The 17,629-nt window shown below is 37.6% G+C and overlaps 1 protein-coding gene across 4 annotated transcripts in view; it reads right to left on the bottom strand.

Moving 5' to 3' along the window:
• VPS45 (vacuolar protein sorting 45 homolog) overlaps positions 1-17,629 on the bottom strand; it is a 67,445-nt gene that overhangs the window by 13,971 nt on the left and 35,845 nt on the right. For all 4 annotated transcript variants that reach the window (XM_086392375.1, XM_086392374.1, XM_086392377.1 and 1 more), the window contains exon 14: positions 12,488-12,619. In XM_086392375.1, coding sequence (XP_086248501.1) covers positions 12,488-12,619 — 132 coding nt within the window. The remainder of the gene's footprint in view (positions 1-12,487; positions 12,620-17,629) is intronic.

Genomic DNA, 17,629 nt, shown 5'->3' with positions numbered 1-17,629 from the left:
AAAAGAAACAGGTAAAATAAATTTTAATTGTATATTTTACTTAACCCATATAACTTAGACATTATCAACTTTAAAAATTGAGATATTTTATAGTTTTTGTGTATTAAGTCTGAATCCATTATGTATTTTATACTTGTAACATACCTCAAACTAGGCTAGCCACATTTCAAGTACTCAATAGTTACAGAGGCTACTGGTTACCTTTTTGGACAGCACAGGTATAAAGTACAGTGTCTAACACATAGTATATGTTAAATAAATTTTAATTTCTTAGTGTTATCATAATCACCTCTTAAGAATTGCTATAGGTCACTGTTTCTCACATCATGTGCTCATAACACCAGCTTATATCTGGTGGTTCCCAGGCATGTCACTAAATAGCACTGAAATACATAATGAGAAAATTACTTCTGCAGCCATGGACTGCAGCCCACCAGGCTCCTCTGTCCGTGGGATTTCCCAGGCAAAAATACTGGAGTGGGTTGCCATTTCCTACTCCAGGGGATCTTTCCGTTCCAACGATCGAAGCTGCATTTCCTGCAGTGCAAGTGGATTTTTACCAATTTTTTTTATCCTTCTGACTATATCAAGGAAAAAGTGTCAGTTTGGTACTACAGTGCTATTTTTCAAATTTTTAATTTTTTAATTGAGATATAATTCATAGGCAATAAATGTTCCAATTTTAAGGATATCATTTGATGATTCTGAAGAATATATCCAGTCATGTAACCATTTCCTCCATCAAGATATAGAACATTTCTAACACCTGAGTCAGGGCTTCTTTAAAAATCAAGAAACAAACAGAAATCAAGAAGCGAAAAAAACCTCAACAACAAGAACCATGAAGTCAACCCCATGCCTCTGAATGTTGTTGTTTAGTTGCTCAGTCCTGTCCATCTCTTGTGATCCCATGGATTGCAGCCCACCAGGCTCCTCTGTCCATGGGATTTCCCAGGCAAAAATACTGGAGTGGGTTGCCATTTCCTATTCCAGGGGATCTTCCCGCCCCAAGGATCGAAGCTGCGTTTCCTGCAGTGCAAGTGGATTCTTTACCAATTGAGCCAGCAGGGAAGCCTCATGCTGCTTTCCAGAAAAGTTATGGACTTACATTTCTAGTAGCAATATTTGAGACTGCCTCACTGTACATTTATCTTGAGAAAATAATTCAGAGGTAGGACAAGGATTTATCGATATACATGATGCTTACTGCAATATTTATATCAAGCAAAAATCTATAAACAATCTAAATGTTGAATAGTAATAGTTAAACAGAGATACACCCTTAAAATTGAAACTGTAGAGCTATTAGGATCATTTAAAATAATTTAAATAATATGGCATAATTAAAAGTACACTTAAAAATAAGCAAAACAAGTCAAAACTTTAAAGACAATGAATGTAATGTGATCCTAAAACTCAAAAACTTTCAAGTAGAGGAAAAAAACATCAGGAGGGGCTTCCCTGGTGGTCTAGTGGTTAGGAATCTGCCTGCCAATGCAGGGGACTTGGGTTCAATCCCTAGCCCAAGAGGATCCCACATGCTGCGGGGCAACTAAGTCCACGTGCCAGAACCACTGAGCTAGTAGGGCCCGAAAGTTACAACTACTGAGTCCACGGGCCACAGCTACTGAAGCCTGCATGCTAGAAGCCATGCATCACAACATGAGAAGCCACAGACGAGAAGCCCAAGCAACATAACGAAGGGTAGCCCCCACTCTTGGCAACTACAGGTAGCCTGCGTACAGCGATGAAGACCCAGCACAACCAAAAATAAAATAAATAAAAATAAATCTTAAAATAAATTAGGAGAAAATATACCAAAATATTAACAGTGGTTAGCTCTGAGTTGTGTAATAGTATGAATGATTTTGACTTTTAAACTTAATTTTTATAGTACAATAAGCATGAATTAGTTGGGGGGTAAGCCTATTTTTCTTCATCTCTCTTTGCTAGTTAGAAAGAAAAATAACTGAAAAATGAAACAATTATTGTGCAGGCTTATAGTTAATGAGGGTTTAATTGGATCCAGTGGAGTTATAGAGAACCTACTATGTGTAATCATTATTATTGGTTTGAAAGGGAATCTGGCAGTAAAAGGCTGGTTGATCTAGCGTTACCTTTCCCCCTTGTCAAAAGTCTAAAGAAAGTACTGAACTGACGGACAGCAATGCGGAAGGCTGAAGCGCTCTCTTCGCACACAGTTCAGGGGCTCAGGCAATGCTGACAGCACTACTGACTAATACAGTCACCTCACTGCCCTCTTCTCCTTCACTTCTACCCTGTACTCTGAGAAGACAGGGGGATTTCATCTACTGGGAGAATAATTCTATCCGTTCTGATCTGGTTCTTGACCTCTCGGCTCACACAGCTAACCTAGCGTGTCAACTGCTTCCAGCAAGGATCCAGAACTCCTTAACACTGATTGACTTGTGAAGTCATCAGGCGAGCCAGCTCAAAACCCAAATCAAGATGCTTATTTATTTGCAAGGTAGGATCACATGCTTTGGAAACACAACTAGAATAATGATAGCCTATTGTGGTGGTGGTTTAGTCGCTTAGTTGTGTCTGATTCTTTGTGGCCCCATGGACTATAACTCTCCAGGCTCCTCTGTCCATGGGATTTCCCAGGCAAGAATATTGGAGTAGCTTGCTATTTCCTTCTCCAGGGGATCTTCCTGACCCAGGGACTGAACCCAGGTCTCCTACATTGCAGGTAGACTCCTGCATTGCAGGCGGATCCTTTACTGAGCCACCAGGGAAGCCCCCAGTCTATTGTAGGTGAATACATAATGGGTATAGTTCATGTACGGGCTTCCCTGGTGGCCAAGAACAGTAAAGAATCTGCCTGCAGGTTTGATCCCTGGCTCAGGAAAATCCCCTGGAGAAGGGAATGGCTACCCACTTGCCTAGTATTCTTGCCTAGAAAATTCCATGGACTGAGGAGCCTGGCGAGCTACAGTCCATGGAGTTGCAGAGAGTCAGACACAACTGAGCAACTGACACTTCCACTTTCACACAGTTCATTTAGTTTACTTCCCAGGTGGCACTGGTCGTAAAGCATCCACGAGACATAAGAGATGCGCGTTCAATCCCTGGGTCGGGAAGATCCCCTGGAGTAGGAAATGGCAACCCACTTCAGTATTTTTGTCTGGAAAATTCCATAGACAGAGCAGCCTGGCAGGCTACAGTCCATAGAGTCACAAAGAGCTGGACATGACTGAGAGTGCATGCACACACACACACACACACACACAGACACACTTAGCATACATAGTTCATTTATACATGTCTGGGAAATTTGCATTTTTATAATAACCCCTGTTCATTCTGAACATTTTAAGATAAATAATACTTCTCTTAATTCATTTTAGCTTTGATCACCATGGTGATTCTGATAAAATATAAGTCAGATGTCATGATTCTGCTCAAAACTTTACAATACACACAAAAACTTGTACAGAAATGTTTATAGCAGCCTTATTTATAACAGCCAAAAGGTGGAATCAACTCAAATGTCCGCCACTGACAAATTTAGGTAAACAAAATATGGTATTTCATTTCACACAATGAAATACTATTCATCTGTCAAAAGTAAAAACAGCTATAACACAGATGAACCTTGAAAACATTATACTAAGTAAAAGAAGCCACTCACAAAAAATTGTATGTTACAGGCTTCCATTTAGATGAAATGTCCACAACAGGGAAATCGATAGAGACAGAAAGTAGATTAGTGGTTGCTTAAGGCTGGACGATTCTTTCTGAGGTGATGAAAATGTTCTAAAATTGACTGTGGTGGTGTTTGCACATGTCTCTGAATACACCAAAAACCACTGAATTGTATACTTTAAAGGGGGGTGAGCTGTACGGTATATGAATTTTATCTCCGTAAACCTGTTAGAAAACAAAACCCCAATGTCCTACGATGCTCTCTGACTCAGTAAAAACCAGCCCTCAAAATAGTCTCCAAGGCCCTCCATGATCTGGCCCCCAACACCTCTCTGACTGCACCCCAGACCCCAGTCTCCTTGAATACACTGCAAAATCCTGCCTTAGGACCACAGCCCTGCTGTCCTGAGATGCTCTCCCCAACATGTGTCTGGCTCATTCCCTCACTTCCTCCAAGTCTCTGCTCAGACCTCCTCTTCATGAGGCCTTTCCTGATACACTGAGTAGTGTGGCTTCCCTACTGCCTCCACACACTACAGATTTCCCTTCACTTTGCTCTACCTTTTTTTCCCCATAGAATTTATCATCTTCTGATTTACTATAAAGAATACTTATTTATTAAGTCATTATTTATTTGTCTCTGCATTAAAATGTAAGCTTCATAAGGATGAGGATCTTTGCTTTCATGCACAGAGGCATTCCAATATTCAGTAAATACAGCTGTCCTCATTTGTTCAGTAAATGTTTATCTATTCTAGAATAGATAAACTAGGCCAAAATGACTTCTCACTGTTTCACGCAGACTTTGGTGGAAATATCTGTGGTGATCTAGAACAACTCATGTCACGTATAATGCTGGAAGTTGAAATTTGAATTATTCCCCCCCTAACTGAGGATCTATTAGGCCAGTATGACTAATGAGATAAATGAAGAGGGAGGGAGTAAGGCAGGGGGAAGTACTTCCATAGGAAGGGTGAACACTGAGACAGGAGATGAGAGTCTACACACTGAAACCTGCCTGGACCCCAGAGGCAGAAAAGACTTACTGCTTAGGGCAGGCACACGCACGTGTTCAGGGTACTGTTGAATCCATTTACCTGGGTCCTTTTTCAGGGCAGGTTCTCTGCTTTCAAAAAGGCATTAAAATGATGCCCTTAAAGAAGTCCCTGTGATTGGTTACTATCTTTTATTTCTTTGTATTTCATTATGTAAAAAAGAAGGGAAAGCAATACAAAATTCAGATTAAACTTCATATGGCTATAGAGAGAACAAAGTATTGACTACCTCCCTTCATTTGGAAGGCAGTTTTACTAAGAATGTTGCTAAGGAGATAATTAGCTTCTGCAAAGTTCCTTGGTGTCTTAGCAGCAAACACACACCATCTATTTTAAATAGAGTTTAAATCTAAACAAAGATAATTACAATTACACCTAATCAGAGTAGGCCCTATAGAAATAAGTCATATAACTACAAAAGACCTGTAGAACTCTGCTTAATTGTGACCAGTGTTTGAATGGTTGAAAAAATGTCATAAAAGAACTGCTTTAAAGAATTAAGGTATTACTACTTAAGAGAGAGCAGCTTAAAGCAGAACTCTGAAAAGGAAGTTGAATTTCAGATTCAACTAATATATATTTCCTTATAAAATCTAAGGGACATATATCTTCACATAACTTCTGACTTAAAACTTGGCTTACTTATGCATGGTCCCTATTCTTTCACCAAAGTTACACTGAGTTCTGGAAGTACTTCAGAGAGGGAAAGAAAAATTGCTTTTTATTTTTTATTTTTGTTTAACATTAAGATTTTGTTTCAAAACAAAAGTAAAGGTAATGTCAATGTATTTTAGAAATAGAAGGTATCCTAGGATAAAGACTTTTAAAGTTGCTACATGAGAGGTACAGATGATTTTCCAAGATGCAAGAGATCAATTTTGACCCATCTACCTATTACATTAATATCTTGCTCCAAATCATAAACTAGTAAGTGGTAGTGGTGAGAGCTGACTGTAAAATAAATCAGATTTTGCTTAATACACTAGGAAAATCCAGTGACCTGTATCCCAGAAATACCCTGAAACAGGCATTTCCCACTCGGGAAGGATAAAAGATTCTGTATCAGCCTATAACACTCCAAACTACAAGATATGATTTTCTTTTTTTTCCCAGCCATACCTCTCGTGGCTTGCAGGACCTTAAGTTTCCCAACCAAGGCTTGAACCTGGGCCATGGCAGTGAAAGCAGTGAGTCCTAACCCCCACATTGCCAGGGAATTCTCAAGGTATGATTTCTATTTCTTGCAATGCTTACCAATCCAGATCTTCGTGGGCATGCCATATTTTACATAACTCTAAGTATAAAACAAGGGCGCTCATCATGACACATCTAAAAGTATACTGTTTCCTGGTCACCATAATCTCTCAAAATAATACTTTTGTGAGGGAAAGCTGTGTCTTTATCAGTTATTCCATTGGACTTTTTTCTTAAGAAATAACCCATGTATTACATAGGAAATTATACAGGCACCCACAAAAATTAAACCCGAACAATTCACAGAAACAAATCATTCAAACTTTCTCCCCCTATATAATTATTGCTGCTCACAGCCCTACTGTATTGAGGTATAAAGCTGGTTTTTAAAAAATATTAACCTTCCCATTTACTGAGTGTCTGGGATTTCAATATGTATTAAGGGTTGTGAACTGTTAATTACTTAATAGTCTAGTAATACCCAAGGTAGTCCACAATCATCATGAAAAATGAGCCTTTCCTCTAAAAGCTGAAACTGTTGCTTTCAATTACTTGAGCCTTTACAATAACTGGTGTCTGAAATACACATTTCACTATCTTCTTACTGATAGTGAAAAATTTCACTAGTTACTTATTGCTGCTGCTGCTGCTGCTGCTAAGTCGCTTCAGTCGTGTCCGACTCTGTGCAACCCCATAGACAGCAGCCCACCAGGCTCCCCCCGTCCCTGGGATTCTCCAGGCAAGAACACTGGAGTGGGTTGCCATTTCCTTCTCCAAAAGTGAAAAGTGAAAGTGAAGTCGCTCAGTCCATGGGATTTGCCAGGCAAGAGTATTGGAGTAGGTTGCCATTGCCTTCTCCATACTTATTGCTAGAGGCTATGTATTTATGAAAGTAAATTATAAAAACCAGTTTTTGGAACATTTATGTATTGCAAATATTAATTTTTTTCCAGGTTGGTAATTACCATAGCAACTCCCTTTTTCTAAAAGTTTCATTGATCAGGGGCCAGTGAACAATCCTGTCCAAGATTTTATTGAACCTTCTATTGCTAAGGATATCTGCTCAAATGTAATTTGGTATACTGCTTAACATATTATTAGGTCAGACAAAGAAATATTGAGCTGGCTAGTTGGAAGAATCTAGTCTATAGCTTTCACAAAGCTGCTTTACTTTATTTTTCTGCCTTACTTTCTTACTTTTACATTAAACATTATTTTCTCAGGACTTGGGACACTAATTTAAAGAAAAACTTAGATATTTAGGGTCTCCCTCCCATTTTTAATAAAATATAGTTTTATTCATAGTACAATTAATTAGCCAAACATACCTGAAAATACATGCATTTTTGTTTATATGTAATATGACTTAATTACAAAGAAATGTGTAAAAATCTTTGCTAATCTATCTTTCCCTCTAAATCCAAAGTATTTTTTAAATTGAAAGTGAAAGTGAAAGTCGCTTAGTCGTGTCCGACTCTTTGAGACCACATGGACTGTCCATGGAATTCTCTAGGCCAGAATACTGGAGTGGGTAGCCTTTCCCTTCTCCAGGGTATCTTCCCAACCCAGGGATCGAACCCAGGTCTCCCACATTACAGGTGGATTCTTTACCAACTGAGCTATCAGGGAAGCCCCCCTTTTAAATGGAGATACAGGTAATTAGTTTTAAAGGTCTAATACTTCAAGTTAAAGAGAAGATGCTATAGTTCTTAGGTATGGGTCATGAGGCTACAAACACTCAATGGGAAATATTAACTCTCAGAAAGATCACTTAAGAGTCAATTAGCCTTTTTAGATTCTGATAGTAAAGCCTATTTAAAAGCAGATAATTATATATACAAACATGAGAGAACTCATTTAGATTAAGAAAATAAAATCCTATATGTCTATCTAGTAGTAAAACATTTTAAACCCTAAATTATTAAATATTACTTAGAAAATAATACATTGTCAGGCTTTCAAGTAATATTTATGAAGGAAATGAAGAATGATCAAAAGCATGGACTCTGGCTCTGAGAACTGGCTCTCTTTGTAACCATGTTTACTTGGGCAAGTTATTTAATCTTTCTGCCTCAGTTTCCATAAGCAGAGTGCTGAAAATAATAGTATATACCTTATTGAGGATTAAATGACTTAATATATGTACAGTACTTGGTAAGTGCCCAGCACATAGTAGATGTTCAATAAATATTTACTACGATTATTATTTTTATTAGCAGGAGCAGGAACAATAGGCTTCCCAGGTGGTTCAGTGGTACAGAATTCACCTGCTAAGAAGGAGATCAAAGTTTGATCCCTGGGTCAGGAAGATCCCCTGAGGAGGAAATGGCAACCCACTCCAATATTCTTGCCTGGGAAATTCTATGGATAAAGGAGTCTGGTGGGCTACAGTCCATGGGGTCACCACCACCAGTAGAAGCAATGGGAGAAAACTGAATAAAATAGTTGTGATATTTTGTGTCACTCAGTGCTCAAAAATATTCAATGGTACCCCACAGACTACTGAATTAGGTACAAAATACTCAGTTTGACATTTTAGAATACACCGCTAAGCTTCCGAATATCACCTAATAGTTTTCAAATTAGAGTAAACTTCATGTAATGTTACTACCAATTTAAACTTTTCCAAGATCACAACCACACTTATACTTCCATTTCTGAAATGAAGGTCAACTAGATAAGGTGGAATTAAATAAAGCATATAGAAATGCTGGATAAAAAAATGACAAACATACTTTTAATTGAATAGCTAAACCTCTTAAGAAATTAAGGGAAACTCTAAGTCATCACAAAAAGGGAACCAAAACTTAGGTTGGCAAGTATAAACCAATGCTTGTGACTACCCGATAAGTACATGGCAACGTTTATAAACAAGGACACTGTATTTTAACAGCCACAAAGGATCAGGATCCAGGGTTTAGGACTCAGTAAGAAAGGGAATTAGAATTAAGACTCTTGAGTAATTGAGAGGCCCTCATTGAAAAGAAGGAATAGAAAAACAAAAATCTGCACAGGAAGATCACAAGGAAACTTAAACAGGCATAGGTTCTGCATGGTTCAGGAACTCTTCAGGACAGAAGTTAACATTAAAAAAGTTCTGAACTGATAATACTCTTTGGGTACCTGGTCTAAATGAAATAAAAACTATGCAGAAGAGCTATATCTTCAACTTAGGCCCCTCATGAGTCTTCTCTAAGATAACTCATAACCCCAAATTACAGAACACATGTAGATATGAGTCATCATGAGTTAATATCAGCAGGCACAATAGCAGAATTAGATCTCCAAGGACTTCAGATAATAGAATTAATATGGTTAAAGAAAAATTTGAAAAGGATTTGAAAACATGAGAAAAGAAGAAATTAACCCCACTGCTGGGCATACACACTGAGGAAACCAGAAGGGAAAGAGACACGTGTACCCCAATGTTCATCGCAGCACTGTTTATAATAGCCAAGACATGGAAGCAACCTAGATGTCCATCAGCAGATGAATGGATAAGAAAGCTGTGGTACATATACACAATGGAGTATTACTCAGCCATTAAAAAGAATACATTTGAATCAGTTCTAATGAGGTGGATGAAACTGGAGCCTATTATACAGAATGAAGTAAGCCAGAAGGAAAAACATAAATACAGTATTCTAACGCATATATATGGAATTTAGAAAGATGGTAACAATAACCCTGTGTACGAGACAGCAAAAGAGACACTGATGTATAGAACAGTCTTATGGACTCTGTGGGAGAGGGAGAGGGTGGGAAGATTTGGGAGAATGACATTGTAACATGTAAAATATCATGTAAGAAACGAGTTGCCAGTCCAGGTTCGATGCACGATACTGGATGCTTGGGGCTAGTGCACTGGGACGACCCAGAGGGATGGTATGGGGAGGGAGGAGGGAGGAGGGTTCAGGATGGGGAACACATGTATACCTGTGGTGGATTCATTTTGATGTTTGGCAAAAACTAATACAATTATGTAAAGTTTAAAAATAAAATAAAATTAAAAAAAAAAAATCAGGCAAATTGGAAAAAGAAGCAAATAGGACTTACAAGCTTAAACACAGATTAGGCATGGCTGAAAAGAGAATTACTGTATTGAAGTAGTAATATGAAAAAAATTACACAGGAGACAGCACAGAGAGATAACAGGTAGATAATATAAATAAGAGGTTAAGAGACATGAAAAAATAGATAAATGCCTAACATATAGCTAACAGGAATTCCAGAAGGAGGGAATAGAGGAAGTAGAAAAAATGCAGTATTTAAAGAAATAGTGACTGGAAAATTTCCAGAAATTATGAAATGCCAAACATATATTTTCATACCAACTAAAATAAATAAAAATAAATTCACATTTAGATGTATAATACTGAAACAAGAACATCAAAGACAAAAAGATAATCTTACAAAGAGCCAGAGAAGAAAATATTGCCTCCAGATGAGACACAATTATAGATGTTGAGAGTAGACTTCCTAATAGCAACAACTGAAAATAGTATTTCATGGTCATCTTCTTTTTAAAAATTTTTTCATTTTGGCCACACCACACAGCATGTGGGATCTTAGTTTCCCAGAGATGGGACCCATACCCCCCTGCAGTGGAAGTGCAGAGTCTTAACCACTGGACCATCAGGGAAGTCCCTGTATTCTGGGACTGTCTTCTGATTTCTAAGTGCTGGGGAAAAAAACCAAACTATTAACCTGAAATTCTAAACTTGGCTAAACTAAGATATTTTTAGACAAAAACATCAAGTTGACCATGACCTGAAAGAACTACTATAAGATGTTTCTAGTAAGAAGAAAATCGGATCGGAAAGAAGGACCAGGATGAAGAGCGAGGAGAAGTAAATATGTGGAAAAAATACTGAAAATAAATACTGAAAATTATGATTCATTTGGGGTTATAAAAAAAAGTGGAATAAAAATGCTGGACAAATGTAGTTTATAAGTTGAAGGGGATTAGAGATTTGTCTAAGGATCTATTTGTAAGAAAAGTAGAACTGATTAATTTTAACCATTCTGTATTCATTCAACAAGTATCTTTTATGGACAGGTAAAACTATAATAACAGAAGTCATAAGAGCTATTATTTTACATGGAGTTGTGCAAAAAAGGGGACGTGAGGCATAAGGAAGGGTTCCAGAGGTGCTGATAACATGCTGTTATCTGATTTATGTGGTGGTTACATGGATGTACTCACTTTGTGTTATTTCATTGAGTTGTCTGCTTATCATTTGTATATTTTTCTGTGTGTAATTATGTATGTATGCACATGTAATATTTCTGCAAATTTTATAAAAATAAGCTCAACACACAGTTTACACCAAAATAAAACTTTGATAGATTATAAATACAATTTGATAGATTATAAATACAAAAAAACTTTAAATACAAGCCCTAAAAGTCATGGGAAAAAATAGAGGTTAGTATTTATATAATCTTGACTGGGAAAGAACTTTCTAAGCATGACATCTGAGGCAAAAATCATTGGTAACTCTGACTACATAAAAGTTAAAAAAAAGAAAAGTTTTATACAACAAAACAAAAATACCAAATAGAGGAAAATATGTTTTGCAAAATACATAACAGAAAAATGGTCACTATCCTTTATATAAGTGACAAAGAACATGAATTGGAAATTCAAGAAAAGAAATACATAAATGGACAGTGAGCTCTGGAAATCGACAGAGGTTAACTAATTTGCATAAATTCACAAAAATGGTAAGAGGGAAGATTCGAATCCAGTCTATCTTACCTTTCAATTAATATTTGTTTAATGAATGATTATATATTTAGAACTATAAGAAGTTTTTACCACAGACTACAAAATGCAGGTTATAAAACAGAAAGCTGAATGAGGCAAATAATACAAAGTGAAAAAGTACACAAACACCTCTAATGCCTTCCTGTGTATCTATGTATACATGGCTCAGCATGGATCTCTCAGGGCTCCCAATCATTAAATTTAACTATCATGCCATGGGTCTCTAGTTTCCTCCTCATCCTTTGTCCTTCCTACCTTTAGCTTCTAAATTAATCTTCCTAAATTACTGTGACCTTCTTGTAACTGTACTGCTTGAAAACTTTCAATGATTCCTCATTTTCTACATAAGAAAGCAGAAAAAAATTCTTCGGCATAGAATTCAAGGCCTTCCACAACTATGGCATTCAGTTAACCTTTTCACTTATTACATACATTCCAGCTAGTTGACTACTTGCTGTTCTTTTTCTATGTATGTTGTCTACAGCTTTCCGTTACTTGTTCACGTGGTTAAATCTGCCTAGAATGTGCTCTCCCGCCTTATGTCCATTTTTTTCTCCAAGGCTCAGTTTCCACACTATCATCTTCATGAAACTAGTTTCTCTTAGCCACTCAGAATCCACGGCTCTTTTACCTCTCTCTCCAGGCACTTATTTTCTTATTTTTTACGTTCTATCTTTATCTTACTCATTTTCGTATTCAGTTTGGTCAGCACTGACATTACTTCTCCTACATGAAGGGAGTTTAAGTCTTCTTCTCTGGGAAAGGGGAAAGAATTACAGGCCTGAATGTTCTCCCTTACCTTTTCGTGTTGTGCACCGTGGTTCCTCCTAGGACAATCCTCACTCCAGGAGTGGTACGGTTCAGGTTATAAACCGTTAGAGCCTCTTCATAAGTGGCTCCTCCAATGATAAACACAATGATATCCTGAGGTCTGCAATAATAAAGAAAGTTAGTTTTATAGGATAAGGGGGAAAAAAAGCAAAGATCTGCTGTACTATTATACACACAGTTTTAATTTCTGAATCTTTCTTTTTTGGTAAAGGAAGCAGAATTAAAGCAGAATAGAATAAAAGGTTTAAAAAAAGTTTTAATTATCTCAAATTGGCAGGAAACAGAGCAGGAAATGCTGAATAGTGATTTGCTTTCTGTTTATGAGCGGATGTCTTATAATTTCTGTGCAGTGGATTTCAGAATAGCACAATAGTGTTTGCTAGAACCAAATGTAGAAATATTCTTTTATATTCAAGAGGCTGAAGAGTACTTCACTGTGATATGATATCAATATAACAGTAATTTATGCTTACACATCTCCTTTCATATATAAGCCCTTTGTCAAATACTTAGTACAGTGTCATTACAATGGCTTCTGTCCAAGCACCTCAAAGTATTTTGGAAAGTACTGGTGTATTTGGATGTCCCATAACACGGGAACCAGAAACATTTAGTATTTTGAGTGCAAAAAAAGAATGGGACACATAAATTAATTCTAGAATCCCACCTCTTCTTAAAATCTTCGTTCCTCAATCCTTTAACAAACCACGAAAAAGAAACCATGGAAACAAACAAAGAACTCGTGGGTGGTTGATATGGGACACTCTGACACATCATCTCAGTCACTAGCCTCATTTAGGTCATACTGTGTTGTTTCACTGTTTCAATCGTTATCAAAATGGCTTTATAACAAAAGTGAGTAGTCCTCCTATTAGGTCCTTCTGTAGATATTAACAACAAGGAGATCTTGTTATTTTCCCTTGTTTCTACATTATTTTCAAAATTGTCAAAGTTTGCTCTTTTCTCATGTCATCAAGAGGAGATAAAATTACTTAATCTTAGTAGGCAAGTAACTTTGTTAAATCACTTACTGGACATTACTTAAAATTACATCAAGTAGAAGCATCTATTTTGGAGGTTACAGCACAAAATTAAATAGAAACATCTTTAGTCAAAGGATGTGCATGCTTATGTATAAATCATGAAAAAAAAGCTCCCCAAAGCCCCAACAACCCTACACTGGCCTTTCTGTTTGTCTCTCTGTCTTATTCTAAAACATCTTAAAGGAATCACTAACCAAGAGAGTATTTGTTCTTGTGGGACTTCATGAAAACAGAATCAGAAATTGTGGCTATTTAAAAACGTTCCGGTGCAGCCATTATGGAAAACAGTAGGGAGGTTCCTCAAAAAGCTAAAAATAGCATTGCCATATGATATAGCAACCCTACTCCTGGGCATATATCCAGGCAAAACTATAACTCAAAAATATTCATGCACCCCTATGTTCATAGCAGCACTATTCACAATAGCCAAAACACGGGAACAACCTAAATGTTCACTGACAGATGAATGGATAAAGAAGATGCGATACACAAATACAATGGAATGCTACTCAACCATAAAAATGAATGAAATAAAGCCATTTGCAGCAACATGGATGGACCTAGAGATTATCATTCTAAGTGAAGTAAGTCAGAAAATATGACACAAATTAACTTATTTATGAAGTGGAAACAGACTCACAGTAAGAGAGAACAGACTCGTAGTTGCCAAGGGGAAGGGGAAATGCAAGAGGGATGGACTGGGAGTCTGGGGTCAGTAGATGTATTACATATGGAATGGATAAACAAAGTCCTACTGGATAGCACAAGGAAATACATTCAGTCTCCTGTGATAAACCATAGTGGAAAAGCATATAAAATGAAAGTATACATGTGTATAATGGAATCACTTGCTGTACAGCAGTAATTAACACAACATGGTAAATCAACTACACTTCAATTAAAACACAAAACAAACCAAAAAAATATTCAGAGACTCCCCTAGTGGTGCAGTGGACAGGAATCTGCCTGCCAGTGCAGTGGGCACAGGTTCCATCCCTGGTCCAGGGAGATCCCACGTGTCGCGGAGCAACTAAGTCTGTGCCCAACTACTCAGCTTGTGCTCTACGCCCAGGAGCCACAACTACTGAGCCCACATGCTGCTATTACTGAAGCCTGCGCACCTGGAGCCTGTGCTCTGAAATGAGAAGCCACTGCAATGAGAAGCCTAAGCACTGCAACTAGAGAACAGCTGCTTCTCATTGCAAGTAGAGAAATAGCCTAGGCAGCAAGGAAGACTCAGCACAGCCAAAAGTAAAATAAAGAAAAAAAAATTAAAAATATATTCAGATAATCTCTGAGCTTCAGAGATACCCAATGAAGACTCCCAATGATGAAGGGATAGTTATTTTGCAATTGATTCAGCAGAGTCAATTATGACATTTCTATGTGAACTTAGGACTTAAAATTATGCCTTTGAAATGTTACTTTTTAAGCCAAAATAAGCTTCATTCAAATCTACCCACTGGAAAAAATGTACTTAGCACCACAATGCTTTAAGTGTCACATAGTGCTATATATTCTACAATCATTTTCTTAATTTTAAAATATATTGTTTTGGTGAATTCCCTGTTGGTGTGGTGGCTGGGACTCTTGTGCTTCTACTGCAGATGGCCCTGACTTATTTCGGGTAGGGGAACTAAGACCCCACAAGCTGTGTGGCATGGCCAAAATAAAATAAAATATCTGGCTTTGACTAGATAAATGTTTGCATATGGTATAACATAAAAAAGGGTATATTGTAGAAAAAAAAAAGAAAAAAAATGCTTTCTTCTCACCTCAGTACTCTTGTACCCCAGTTTCTTTCTAGAGGCAAACACTTACTCATCTCTTATGTATATCCTTTCAGAGATACTATGTGTATAAATTTGTGTATATACATGTATTCACAAATTTACATATTTTTATTATAAGATACATGCATATATATGTATATATTTAGTATGTATTTTATATACAGTTTATAAACTGCCTTTTATATATGGCTGTGTGGACATATTGTGCATTTAACATTCTGGTAGTTATCTCCAAGGTGCTCCACTGATGTCATTCTACCAGCAGTTCAGGAAAGTGCCTACTTTCCATATCCTGTGAGTACTGTGTATTATCGAGGCTTCTGATCCTTTTAAATTAAGTTGATCATTTGGTCTTTCTCAAAATTCTTTTTTTACTTGGTTTCCAGGACATCATATTGTTTTGGTTTTCTTCCTACTTCATTGGTTTACATTTTTCAGTGTCTCATGATGGTCTCATCTCATCTCCTTGACCTTTTAATGGTGGAATGTCCAGAACCCAGTCACTGGTCCTCCCTTCTTCTTGATCTACACTTACTCCCTGGATCTGGCTAATGTAGTAGCCACTAGCCACATGCTGCTGCTGCTGCTAAGTCACTTCAGTCGTGTCCGACTCTGTGCGACCCCACAGATGGCAGCCCACCAGGCTCCCCTGTCCCTGGGATTCTCCAGGCAAGAATACTGGAGTGGGTTGCCATTTCCTTCTCCAATGCATGAAAGTGAAAAGCAAAAGTGAAGTTGCTCAGTCGTGTCCGACTCTTAGCGACCCCATATGGCTATTTAAATTTAAATGAATTAAAATTAAAAATGCAGTTCTTCAGTGTAACTGGCCTTATTTTAGTGCTCAAAAGTCATATATAGCTAGTAGCCTATCTTATTAGATAGCATGGATATATAGTACATTTCCATCATGTAGAAAGTTCTATTGAACTGCACTTCCCTAGGTGATTGCACTTAGTTCTGTGGTTTAAAATGCATTTATCTGCTGATGATTCCCAAATCTCTATATCTAGCCCAGATCTCTCTCCTAAAGGCTAGCCTTAAGTATCTATTTGACATTTCTACTTGGCTGTTTAGTTTACATCTGAATTCAGCATGTTCAAATCCCTAATCTCCTCCAAGCTTGTTCCACATATAGCTCTCCCCATCTTAGCTGATGGCCAATCTATCTTTTAACTTGCTTAGGACAAAAACTTCAGAGTCATCCTAATTTCTCCTTTATGGCTGGTGTGAGGCATATAAGTTAGAGATATAGTGAGAGGAGCCTGGAAAGTCACTGGAGCCTGGCTTGCTGCAGTCCATGGGGTCGCCAAGAGTCAGACATGACTTAGGCACTCAACAACACAGTGAGAGGGAGAATCTCGAATCTCATAGGTCATTGGGGGATCACCAAAGGGCTGTAACAGGTTACCATGATCAGATTTGCCTTTTTGAATGATAATTTTGGCAGCTATGTGAGAATGAATTGGGGGCTGCTGGTGGGAAAATTTGGGGAACAAAAGGCTATTAAGACTTGTGGGAAGATATGATAAAATTTGGAACTAAGAAATACCAGAAGTGGAGAGGAAGGACTGGACATAGAAGATACAAAAAATGTAGACTCTTCAGTATTTGGTCAATGATTAAATGTGAAGGATGAGGATAAAAGAAGAATCCATGATAACTTTAAGAATTCTGGCTTTGGTGACTAGCTATAGTAGTTTAAGTTTGAGAACAAAGAAAGCAAGACTGACTGACTTAAAGGAAGACAAAAAGATGCTGTCTTTGAGATACCTGTGGAACACCCCAGTGGAGTTGTCCACCAGACATCTGGACATTGAGACCTGGTGATTTCCCTGAAAACAAGTGGCAACTGAAGCCATGGGAACAGATGAATTCTACCTAGGGAGATCAAGAAGAGTGAGAAGAGAACCAAAAGACAGAGTTGGGAGTGGATTCTTTAAGATTTACAGGAAAAGCAAGAAGAGTAGCTAGCAAAGGCTGCTGAGAAGGAGATTGTCAGAAAGGTAGGGGGAGAAGCAGAGGGAGAGGCCAAGAGATGAGTCTTAAGAAGCACAGAATGGTTAAGTGAGGATTGAAAGAGACCACTATGTATATTCTTGCAATGCAACTTTTCAAGAAATGTTTCAGTGTATTAGAGTGAAGCAAGAAGCCAGGGTATATGGACTGAAGAAGTGAGGAGTGAAGGCAGTAACTTTATCCAAGAAGCTTGACTGTGAAGGGAAGATAGGTTAGAAGAGAACCCTGACTCAAGGGCTTTAAACTTATTACTTAACA

The sequence above is a fragment of the Bos grunniens genome, chromosome 3 (genome assembly GCF_055505025.1).
Source record: "Bos grunniens cultivar Pamir isolate PY7600 chromosome 3, Bosgru_T2T1.0, whole genome shotgun sequence".
NCBI classification, from domain to species: domain Eukaryota; kingdom Metazoa; phylum Chordata; class Mammalia; order Artiodactyla; family Bovidae; genus Bos; species Bos grunniens.
This window is presented reverse-complemented; position numbering and strand designations above follow the sequence as displayed.